The sequence below is a fragment of the Nyctibius grandis genome, chromosome 7 (genome assembly GCF_013368605.1).
Source record: "Nyctibius grandis isolate bNycGra1 chromosome 7, bNycGra1.pri, whole genome shotgun sequence".
NCBI lineage: Eukaryota > Metazoa > Chordata > Aves > Nyctibiiformes > Nyctibiidae > Nyctibius > Nyctibius grandis.
The window spans coordinates 18,664,888-18,677,506 of NC_090664.1; the positions used below are offsets into that span (position 1 = coordinate 18,664,888).

Genomic DNA, 12,619 nt, shown 5'->3' on the forward strand with positions numbered 1-12,619 from the left:
CTCAGCCAGCCATCCCCAGTCCAGGAGGTTCCTCCAGTGCATTGATGATAACTTTCTGATGCAAATGGTGGATGAGTCAACTAGGAGAGGAGCGCTGCTGGATCTTATCCTTACTAACAAGGAGGGTCTGGTTGAAGCGGTGAAGGTTGCGGGCAGCCTTGGTTGTAGTGACCATGAGATGGTAGAGTTCAGGATCTCATGTGGCAGGAACAGAATAGCTAGCAGAATCACAACCCTGGACTTCAGGAGGGCCAACTTTGGCCTTTTCAAGCAATTGCTAGGGGAAATCCCATGGGACAGGGTACTAGAAGGTAAGGGGGCCCAAGATAGTTGTTTAGCATTCAAGGACTGCTTCTTCCGAGCTCAAGATCAGAGCATCCCAGCAGGTAGGAAGTCAAGGAAGGGTAGCAGGAGACCTGCATGGTTAAACAGGGAACTGCTGGGCAAACTCAAGTGGAAGAAGAGGGTGTACAGATCATGGAAGGAGGGGCTGGCCACTTGGGAGGAATATAAGTCTGTTGTCAGAGGATGTAGGGAGGCAACTAGGAAAGCTAAGGCCTCCTTGGAATTAAACCTTGCAAGAGAGGTCAAGGACAACAGAAAGGGCTTCTTCAAATACATTGCAGGTAAAGCCAACACTAGAGGCAATGTAGGCCCACTGATGAATGAGGTGGGGGCCCTGGAGACAGAGGATAAAAAGAAGGCGGAGTTACTGAATGGCTTCTTTGCCTCTGTCTATACTGCTGGAGGCTGTCCTGAGGAGCCCCAGACCCCTGAGGCCCAAGAAGAAGTCAGGATAGAGGAGGAATCTGTCTTGGTAGATGAGGGCTGGGTCAGGGACCAATTAAGCGATCTGGACGTCCATAAATCCATGGGCCCTGATGGGATGCACCCGCGGGTGCTGAGGGAGCTGGCGGAAGTCATTGCTAGGCCACTCTCCATCATCTTTGCTAAGTCGTGGGCAACGGGAGAGGTGCCTGAGGACTGGAGGAAAGCGAATGTCACTCCAGTCTTCAAAAAGGGCAAGAAGGAGGACCCGGGTAACTACTATAGACCGGTCAGCCTCACCTCCATCCCCAGAAAGGTGATGGAACAACTTGTCCTTGGTGCTGTCTCTAGGCACATCAAGGATAGGGGGATCATTAGGGGCACTCAGCATGGCTTCACCAAGGGGAAGTCATGCTTAACCAACTTGATAGCCTTTTATGAGGACATAACCCGGTGGATAGATGATGGTAAAGCTGTGGATGTGGTCTATCTCGATTTCAGTAAAGCGTTTGACACGGTCTCCCACAGCATCCTCGCAGCTAAACTGAGGAAGTGTGGTCTGGATGATCGGGTAGTGAGGTGGATTGTGAACTGGCTGAAGGAAAGAAGCCAGAGAGTGGTGGTCAATGGGACTGAGTCCAGTTGGAGGCCTGTGTCTAGCGGAGTCCCTCAAGGGTCGGTACTGGGACCAGTACTATTCAATATATTCATTAATGACTTGGATGAGGGAATAGAGTGCACTGTCAGCAAGTTCGCTGATGACACGAAACTGGGAGGAGTGGCTGACACACCGGAAGGCTGTGCAGCCATTCAGAGGGACCTGGACAGGCTGGAGAGTTGGGCGGGGAGAAATTTAATGAAATATAACAAGGGCAAGTGTAGAGTCCTGCATCTGGGCAAGAACAACCCCATGTACCAGTACAAGTTGGGGGCAGACCTGTTGGAGAGCAGCGTAGGGGAAAGGGACCTGGGGGTCCTAGTGGACAGCAGGATGACCATGAGCCAGCAGTGTGCCCTTGTGGCCAAGAAGGCCAATGGCATCCTGGGGTGTATTAGAAGGGGTGTGGTTAGCAGGTCAAGAGAGGTTCTCCTCCCCCTCTACTCTGCCCTGGTGAGGCCGCATCTGGAATATTGTGTCCAGTTCTGGGCCCGTCAGTTCAAGAAGGACAGGGAACTGCTAGAGAGAGTCCAGCGCAGAGCCACGAAGATGATTAAATGAGTGGAACATCTCCCTTATGAGGAGAGGCTGAGGGAGCTGGGTCTCTTTAGCTTGGAGAAGAGGAGACTGAGGGGTGACCTCATTAATGTTTATAAATATGTAAAGGGCAAGTGTCATGAGGATGGAGCCAGGCTCTTCTCAGTGACATCCCTTGACAGGACAAGGGGCAATGGGTGCAAGCTGGAACACAGGAGGTTCCACATAAATATGAGGAAAAACTTCTTTACGGTGAGGGTGACCGAACACTGGAACAGGCTGCCCAGAGAGGCTGTGGAGTCTCCTTCTCTGGAGACATTCAAAACCCACCTGGACGCGTTCCTGTGTGATATGGTCTAGGCAATCCTGCTCCGGCAGGGGGATTGGACTAGATGATCTTTCGAGGTCCCTTCCAGTCCCTAACATTCTGTGATTCTGTGTGATTCTGTGACCTTGCCAAGTGTCTTTATTCTAAATAGATTTGAAAAGAAAACCTGTATGTGGCTGTTCAAAATGAGCTTTCAACCTGTAATCTCTGCACTTCTTTCATGGTTGTGAGGTCTCTAGTTTAAAAACAAGTAGTTTTCATAGAAGAGGATTTCATCATTCAGCCATACTGTTGCCAGGTGTGGTTTTACAGATCTTTAAATTAGACTGTTAGCCATTTTCTAATTAAGTAGGGAGCCTTCAAAAGAAACAGAAGTATTTAAAAAGATGGGACATAAATTTGCTACATCAACTTACTGTTTAGTGACACTGCTTTGTGCTGCTGATGGTTCCTTTTTTCTAAATGCCGTATAAAGATAGCAGTCAGTCAGTTCTGAAATAAACAATAACACTTCACAAATGTTAAAAAATATTAAGACAAGTGCCCCAGCTAAAATTCAGTTAAGTTAGTGGCATCAGGGTTGGACATGGTGCTTGTTCCTCTTCCTGCTAGAGTTAGTGGGAGATTTGATATTTATTTCACAGATAGCAAAGGCTAAGTGTGTCATTTTTTTCCCTTCAGGGAAAATGCCAGGTTTCTAATCAAGCAAATTATAGGAATGACATTAAATTCTTTACCTGCCTCGGCCCTGCATACACATGAAATTTCACCCCTTCTTTAAGCAGGTTCTATTTTTAAACTGGCCTAAATCCAATTTGTTGCAAGCCAGTTATAAACTGATTTGGATGTACACACTTGGGGGTTTATCCAGATTAACATAAATGAGTTAAGTTCTGCTTCTGTTGTTGAACAATAACATCTTTTGTGATGGAGACCTGTTCTTGTGTTTGTGGTTAATAGCATCCAAGCAGCACTTTATGAGGCAATAAAAATGTTTCTGTTTCTGTCTTGGGAAAGAACCGAAGAATTTTTTTTTTACTTTAAATTTTGTTGGAATTTCCCTTTTAAAAATTTCCCAAGATGTAAAGAGCAAGTATGTAGCAGGTTTAAAATACAAAGAAAGTCAGTAAAACAATTGACATTAGTATGGGTCACCTAATATAAGAACATTTTTAATCTACCTTTTTTTCTGATGTGGTAAGTGGTGGAGATGCATTTGTTCTGCTTTTTATGCCTTTTCCTCTCATTTAGTTGTACAACATAGTATGACAAAGACCTTTATTAGTACTCTTTGTTAGTACTCTAAACTGGCATATAAAGGCAAGTAATTGTAATATTTATCCTATCTATCTGGAGTATGTTCTGGGTGACCCTGTCATGTTCTTCCCATTCAGTTCAGCTTTACCCCTGCTTTCTCCCGTGTGTTGCCCTTTTACTGATTCCCAGCACCATATCTGCTAACGTATTTTCCCAAAAGGGTGGGACAGACATATCTGTCTGTGTGTACCAGCGCAGGATGCCTCAAAGTGTCCAAAAACTGCAGGTGGCTGGTAGAAACAGCCCTTCTGCCCTATGTAGCTCTTGGGTGTGACCTGTCTGGGTACTGAGGCTTGGTTTGTTTTTTATAATTCAAATATTCAATGTTTCAAATGCAGGAAACAGGAAATATGAATGTATACTGCATGGCATAATTCATTCTGGATTTGAAGCCAACTAAAATTTTGTACTATTTAAGCTCTTAACAGGATGCTGAAAAAATCAAATTGTCTTTGTTTGTAGTTTGAAATGTTCAGGCTTTGTACTTTATTTATGATGAGAGCTAGACTCTTCATGGTTTTGAAGAAAGTTGAAAGGAAAGACTGTTTGCATCTGCTGATACATCACTTTGCTGTTCTGCAGCTTACATTGCACTGTTGATGTAACATTTCCTGCTAAATTGGCTTTATTGAAAATAATGAGACACTTGATTCTCCCTTATGTAATTGGGAAAATTTGAAATATAGGTTTAAATAAGATTTTTTATTCTGTATACTACCGATTAACTTGTTGGGAAAGGGCCTTGAAGATACAGTCTCTTTTTCCAATCTTTCTGCTAAATTATTAGGCTAATACGGCTTAGACTATCATTCAGTCTTTAGTTCCTCCTGTTTCCATTCTGAGAACAAGAGCCTCAGAAGAAAAACCTCAGCATCAGGTATTCCTTAGAACAAACACATTTTTTTTGAGTGAGCCAAGACTGTAAAATATTGCTGCAGTAGCTGTGAAAGCTGTTCTCATCCAAATCACAACCTGTGAGAGTCTGGTATAGATTGACAAGTGGTCTTTATTGACCAGGACCAATGAAATATGTACTATCCTCAAACTCTTTAACAGTTGCATGCTAGTTAAATTTCTATAATTAGCTGCCCTACAACCTACTAAAGAAATGTAGTGGCGTGTCTGTAGATTAGCGATGAGATGAACTGAATTTATAACTGTATCATTGTATAAAAAAGTATTTGTAAAGTTACAACAGGGTGTCAGGACCATTAACCATATTATGAGTGCCTCTGTCAGTGATATTCACTTAAACCTTTCTGAGCAAGCTAGTTACACGCTAACTTTCTTCGTAGACAGATACTAATTTGATCAGGATACTCCTAGTAGTATTTTTATTTGGAAGTTATTGTCCTATTTAGCAATGAGCTTTAGTTAAGTCAGCATCCCATGTTTGCCCAGCTAAACACCTGTGCAGATTGTTGCCTTGTTTCCTGGAGAGCTCTGTTGAAGTTCCTGTGATCATGAAATCAAGAGTTAATTTAACATGGAAAATATAATAGTGGTTTGAAAGAGGAAGTTCTTGTTGTTGACCAGGTATCATGTGTAGGTTTGTGTGTTCAGAACAGTAACGCGTTACCAGGAAGTAGATGATTCATTTAAAAAAAGAAATTCTGGGTAGGGAAGATGCAGAAATGAGCTGCTTCTTAAATTTAAAAAAAAAAAAAAGTAGTACAAAATTCTTCCTATTTACTTGCTATTGGAATAAAAAAAGGCCTGAACTGTGTCACGTAAGTTCGTACTAAATTGATCCTCGGCGAATAATTAAGACACTTTAACTCCCTGGAATTACGTGGTATGCAGAGAAAGTGAAATTATTTCTTCATTCTCAAGGCATTTCTTTTTGAAATGTTTATGTGTGTTTGGACTTTATATAATATGAAGAGTATACATTACATGGAAACCTTTCCTTTTCAGTGCGTGATTTTGATAAATGAACCAGTGGACACTCATGTTGTCACAGAAGTCTGTCTCTCACTGTGGCTTCTTCGGGGTTTGAGGGGTGTGAGGCTGGTGGCTCGAATGCATGGTGCATCCGTACTGCTGAGTCTGCCTAAAAGCGATTTCTCTTTCTGCTTCGTCTCAAACCTTCCTTAGTTAATTCTGGCTTTATCTAATTGTCATTACTACTAGCCTAATGCTTTTTTCTTAGGATCTTTTGTGATTTGATTCCTTCATTTTCCTCTTTTACCTAAAGTGAACAGGATTAATAATAGTGCCCCTTAGTTTCCATTTTCTTCTTCTTAGCTCATCTCACAATGCCTTTTTCTATTCCGAGTTCTGTATCTTCCCAAAAATGGTATATTAAAATAGCTTTGGTTTTATGTACTCATTATGTGAAAGTTTGCCATTTGTGTCGTAATTCAAAATAGGACAAACAACAACTGTTGTTATAATGGTGCATATAACAGAAAGAATTAATAATCTTTTCCTTGCATAAATGTCATAATCACACACCTAATACAGCAGACGATGTAATATTAAGTCCCTGACGTCAAAAGGTTGATACTAAAACTTTATGTGAGTAATACCACTTCTGGTAATCTAACATGAATAAACTTTCAAACAGATACTTTATCCCTTGTGAAGAAATATTAGGCATTTTATCTGTCTTTTTTTTTTCTTTTTTTCTTTTTTTTTCCTCCACTTTCACATTATTTCAGACAGTTTAGGGACCTTTTCATCCTGCTTGTCTAGAATGAAACTTTTTATGTAAATGTAACGTGACATTTTGCTGTGGTAGTGGACAAAAGAAGCAAAATGACATGCTAGCTGTCTTGAAGGGTGTTATTTTCTGTATTTCTATTTAGATAAGACAGCTTGACAGTTAAAAATGTAATCTTCTTTTGACTTGTAGATTCAAGATGCTGCAAGTCAGGGCTTGAAATTTGTTGGAATTATACCTCAGTACCATTCCCAAAAGAACTGTCTTGTCAGCGCCTCCCTGACACCCGCCAGTAACAACTCCGTGCAATCAAGAGACAATAAAAATGTCTCAAATTACCCCAAGGATCATGCTTCACTGGATGGCGAGAAAACAGATGGCATTAATGGATGCAGTACTCCAGCACCGAGTGAGGAAAGCACTGACCAATGTGCCACATCCAGGGAGGGCTTGAGAGGTGAAGGACAGGCTACTGAAGAGCTGAATCTCAAGTCTGCGAAGGGAAATGAACAGTTTCAACATGCGAACCCAAGTGTAACAGAAGCAGCAGACAAGCCGAATGGACTTGGGGAGAATGAAACACCACCACGATGCTTAAAACCACTTACTGGCAGTAAGTATTGTAGTGACCTCTCATACATAAAAGCCAAGTTAAAATTGCCTCAATTGTGTTCCCAGCTCCTTTGCAAGGTGGGGATGCGTGGAGGACCTTACCACTGTAATAGCAAAGCAAAGATGCACCAAATGAGCCACTTAACCTAATTTCGACGTGGTTACACAGTTCACAATGACTGAGCATAAGTCAGATGGCAAATGAAGAGATGATGTAAGCAGGTGCAATTTTGTTATGGCGTGTTTGTGTGCCAGAGTCTAAAGACTTATTTTTGTCTACTGTTCAGCTGAATTGGTTCATTTCTGTATTTGTTGTGATACCCTGAGAGATCTTGATCTTTGTATCGTTTTTGTCCATTTCAATAAAAAGCCCTGCTAATCTGCCTGACAAGGTTTTGCAGCAATAGAAGGAATAAGTCACAAAGCCTTATCACAGTTAGCCTGTTTGTAGCAGGTGAACAGATAGCTGAAATTAAACCACAGCAGGAATATATGTGATCTGGACTCTGAAAAGTCTCGTAGTATCCTGTAGTCAGGCTGGGGTAAGTGCTACGGTCAGAATTGTAATTACTGGAAAGCAGCAATTATTTTTGTTAATGGCTCATATTTGCTAATTCATAATAAAGGTCCTCTTGGTAATGGTACTCCTAATAATTTGCCTTCTGTTTCTCATTTTTTGTAAGATTCTTCTTCATATACCCATTTTCTTTCTTTCTTTCATTTCTTTGACATATTTCTCCTCAGGTGTGCTTTCCACTTTTAAATGTCATTTTATGCCATCAAAAAACAAGTCTCATCTGAGGTCTCAAAGTACCCTCCTTAAGGTGTTTGTTGCTCAGAGGTTACTTCAGTAGCAGGAGTTGTAGTTCAAAATAGGATGTAGACCAGAGTAATTTAGAAAATGAAAAGTCATCAGATAAAAATATTCTTCCCCCATTTCCAGTTTAAACCTCAAAATATTTTTCTTTCCTGTATTTCCTTAAATCCTAGAAAAGTGTGTACACTCATTTCTCTTACTGCTTTGCTTACTTTCCTTACAATCTACAAACCTACGTAAGGAAATTCCATCTACAATCCTTTCAGCTGTTACTGTCCTTGACTTTAATGTATCCCTACTCTTTATATCTTACATAGATTCAGTCAAACAATCCTACCCCTTTGGGGATTTTGTATGTAGGACTGAGAACGACTTAGCATTGTAGCCTCCTTGGACTATTGTCTTGATTTCCGTTGCATTTTGGTGTAATTAGCTTTTTGCCATCAGATTTAGAACACACTCTAGTAACCTTTCACCATACTTTCTTCAATTTTTGTTGGGCAAAGGATCAGCCAGATTTGATCAAAGCATAGCTGCTATTTGAAAAATTTGTTCTGGTTTACACGAGAATCTTACACATTATGAAACCTCTCTTAGTTTTATAGTTCTAAATTAGTTATCTCCAAGTCTATTCAGACCAGTTCTTTCTCTTTTTATATATGCTGTCTTTGAGAGAGTTAACCTAGCAAGTTTAATCATCTTTTTTACGCTATTCTTCTCCATACTGAACAGTGGAAATCTTTTGCTACAAGTAACCGTGTTCTTGATATTTCTGTATAATGTCAAGCCTATCACATCCAATACTCCTAACTTCTGTCTGTAACATACCAGGATTTTATTACAGCTGCTGATTTGCCAGATAAGAGGTTTTATTTTAAAAATGCCTTTAGTTTCCTTATTTATCATTCTTTCTCTGAGTGCTTTTTGGCTTTATTTATTTCTCATACAGGTTTTTTTAATTGGTGAGTTATGCAAATACTTTCCAAGACTGAAGGTCTGAGAAGGCAGTTTTATGTGACAGTTCACCTGTAGTAACATTTCCCCAAATCTATTGCCTGTACAACATTGCTGATTTCTTTATTACTCTTGTATGAATTTGTGTTATTACAGCACTCTCTTTTCCTCCCATGGAAAATGTATTTCAGTCTTTGGCACCAGTTCTCCATCCTTCCTTGGGAACATGAAGATAGAAAGCATCAGGTGGTTTTTTTTTTCCAGTTAGCCTGCTTATTCCATAGGAAGTTAGCACTCTTGAACTCCTTCTCCCCTACGTAAAACTTCAGAAAAAAACGAATATTTCTTACTATTTGTGGAAATTTTTTTCTTTATTTTAGGTTTTATACTATTCAAGTGATATTTTTATGCTGCTTCATTTTTTTTTCTGAATATTTTGTAGTGCTCATTCACTTTCCCTTTTATTAAAGGGCTCTTCAAAGCAGTGTTGAAAATTATTTGCCTGCAAACAAGGCACAGATATTCCAATGCTATGTCCAAAAGTGCTGTGTTACCTAGAACCAAACTGAAGGTGTCTTTGTCCATGCTTGAGCAGTCAGGCTTGCTGGTGAAAACTGTTGTCGATAGTGACTTGAACAGTGGTTAGGACTGTTGTACTGTACACTCAGTAATGGTGACAATCCAAGTCAACCACTGAAAGACTCCCACATGTTTTAAATGCATGGTGTCAGCAGCCCAGTGTCAAATCCAAATTATCATCTCCCCATGGTTTCCCAGTTCCATGATTTGCTATTTTAATATAATGTCTTCATATACACAAAAAAGATCTCTGTTTCCAACAAGTCTCTTTTGGGGGTCAGAATCAAAATGATCATAGAAGTTTTCCGTGTATGTATTATCATAATTTTGTTCTTTCTAAACAGGTGGCAAACAGCAAGAGGATTCATGTTAACAATCAATTCCTTTCTACTCTCTTCGAATCAACGTTCATGTTTGAGATCATTAGGTTTCTTTTTCATGTTTGGTTATATCGTCAGCTTCCTGCTCACTTCTTCAAGTGCTGCCAGCCTGTCTCTGAGCATCTCTCTTCAGTATCTTTTTCAATTACACACTACTTCTTGCTCAGTGACGTTTGTTAGAGAGCAATCGTAACATTTCTCTTGACGTCTCTTTCTTTACTTTAACATTTATGATTAGGAAGCAAGAGGAGCTTATTGAATGAATGAATTTCATATAATGTCTTTACCTTTTATATTAATTTATTTTGGGAGAATTTTTGGCATTTGGAAGTCAGTGAAATTTTACCATTGATTTCCATGTCCATTAATAAGTAAAATAATAATGTCCCAAAATTTTTTGTCGGTAATTTCATTGATGGTTGTACCCTTCTGAGAATTTGGAAAGTGTATCTGCACTTAAACTTGCTCCCAATTTTAGGGCTGTGAAAGCTCAGCTTTGCTGTCAACAATGACTTTTTTTGTAATGGCAAGCCTACATTAACTGCTCCTATAATATACTAGAGGAGATATGGAGCAGAGTCTAGAAAATGTTCTCATTTGTAGGACCCTTCACAATTCTACTTTCAAAATTCATTTGCTGTTGTGTTAATGTCTCACCTTGGCTTAGACCCAGAGTAAATCAACTAACCAGCTAGCATAGTCTCTACATTAATGATTCGTTGCATTTTCTTTAGATGAGATTACTGGTTGCTGGTTCTATGCCATTGTATTATCAAAACCAAGTTATTGAATACTTTAGCTTAATGGCCATGATCTACAGAATGCAGTTCCTCCTAAATTTGCCGTAAGAATTCATGTTTGAACTGTCCTCAGTGTCACAGCTCTTTAACAATTCATTCAGTAGAAAAATAAAGGTACTCTGTGCATTAATTTTTAGTGATTTTGTGATTGCTACAGTACTTAAAGCAATTTGTGGAGCATGTTTTCTTGTCTTGGTTTACACTGTTAACTCCAGTAGGGGAGTTGTCCATTGGTACTCAGGTATTACTGTCTTTAAATGTTTTATTATCAACAGTGAATCCATTATTAGTAACAAATATTGTAACAGCAATTAAAATATCATATGAGGTTTTGGGACCCTACTGTGTTGGACACTGCAGTAATGTATTAAGGAGATAACTATGTCCCAAAGTATTTTTTGTAGTTGCACAGTGTAATCAGGCAAGGGCAAACGGTGGGTTTTACATTGTTTTAGCTGAAATATCATGATATGATTGTTGCATTACTCCATTTTTTACTTTTTGGTAGAAGCAGAGATCTTCGCTCTCTTCAACAAGCCAAAAACCCCACAAAGATGCAGCCAGTATTACACAGTGACTATCCCTATGAGGATCTCCAGGAATGGGCAGAGTGTCAACAGCTTAGAAGCAAATTGGCTGGAGCACATGACAGATCACTTCAGGAAAGGAGGCTCATTGGTAAATGCCATCTTCAGCCTTGGAATGGTAAATGGTATGGAAATTACAGAAAGCATTATGCTGTGATTATTTTCTTTTCTCCTCTAATAGAGGTCATTATCTTTGAAGAGAAGACATTTGGGAGATGCTTTAATACAGGCTTGGGGCAGATTTGTTTTAGATCAGCCTGTTTCAGTGAAATGGAATGAAAGCACAGGAAATGTTTTGGCATTTGAATAAGGAAAACAGGTCATGTATTGTATTTTATAAACATACTAGAGATGATCCTGTAATTGCAGAAATACACAGAGTTAATAAACAGTACCAAATAAAATGAATTAAACTAATAAGATTGTAAAGCAGATGACATAAATGGACGAGTGGCTTTCCTCTTAGCTGTTTGGCCACACACTGCATCTGGATCTGATTGCAGGTCAGTGTAAGGACCCTCCAGTTTCATCTGGCCAAATTGTAGTCAGTTACTCCCAGTTCTTGCGGGGACCCTTTCCACCTTGATGGCACAGTGTTTTACAAAATTGTGTTCTATGTTTGTTTAATCCTAGCTAGTGTGTTCATATGAGTGATGGATAAATGTTGGTCTTAATTTAAGAAGAGAAGATTAAAAAACAGACTTTTACATGTTGTGAAAATGTGGCACTGAATCCAGCTTAATACTGTAGCCAGTCTGTTACGCTCATGGCCACCACGGTGCCTCTGAAAACAAGCCTGCTGTACAAAGAAGGGCTTTGGTGCATAGTAGGGATCTGAGAGACATAACCAAGGGACCACAAGAACAAACCAAGGGAAGTACTTGAACATAAAAATGTTGACGTTGCAGCCAGATTAATTTTACTGGAAAATTATGTGACTATTATACTTCATGGTTAAAGTGCTTATGGCTGAATCTTTCACCTAGTTTTGGTTTGTTTTGCATTCTTCAAAAGGAATGTGGTAACCCATAGTTTGGGCACTGCTACTAAGATTAGTGGGTTTGTGCCTCAGAATTATAGGGGAACTGCTTCCAGAGTATCTTCTTCCCATTTTGCTGCTGGTCAGAATTCCAGGACCCATGATAAAACACAGTAATATGAGTCAGTTCTGTTAAAAGTCAATCAGGAAATTAACAGGCAATCCTAATTTTTCATTTTGCAAGCAAGTAGCAAAAAAAAGGAAGGTCTAAAGTTCAGCTGATGGAATGCTTTTACACAGCTTCCTGGAAAGCCTTGTAATTGCTAGTTAACTTGCTTAAAAACAAATGGTAATTTACTTTGTGTATAAATTGCAACTTATAGAGGCAAATCTAATTGGCTCTATCAGGCTTAGTGTTTTCTTTAATAAAAACTGCTTATCGGTGCACTAAAATGCTTTAAACACAGCATTTTTCTGTTATTTAAACTTCTGAAGTTCATTTACATAACAGAGGCCTGGGGGAAGTTCATGTACTTGGATACCAGAGTGAGGAGTGCTGGATAACTGCCTGCAGACATAGATAAAGTAGGCTTGAATAATGACAGTAGAGTTTCTACACAAACAGGACAACAAATTGT

At 39.5% G+C, this 12,619-nt stretch overlaps 1 protein-coding gene across 1 annotated transcript in view; it reads left to right on the forward strand.

Moving 5' to 3' along the window:
- The window catches only part of RFTN1 (raftlin, lipid raft linker 1), a 113,142-nt gene that overhangs the window by 73,198 nt on the left and 27,325 nt on the right, over positions 1–12,619 (forward strand). Inside the window, exons 5-6 of the mRNA XM_068404971.1 lie at positions 6,466–6,886; positions 10,924–11,127. Coding sequence (XP_068261072.1) covers positions 6,466–6,886; positions 10,924–11,127 — 625 coding nt within the window. The remainder of the gene's footprint in view (positions 1–6,465; positions 6,887–10,923; positions 11,128–12,619) is intronic.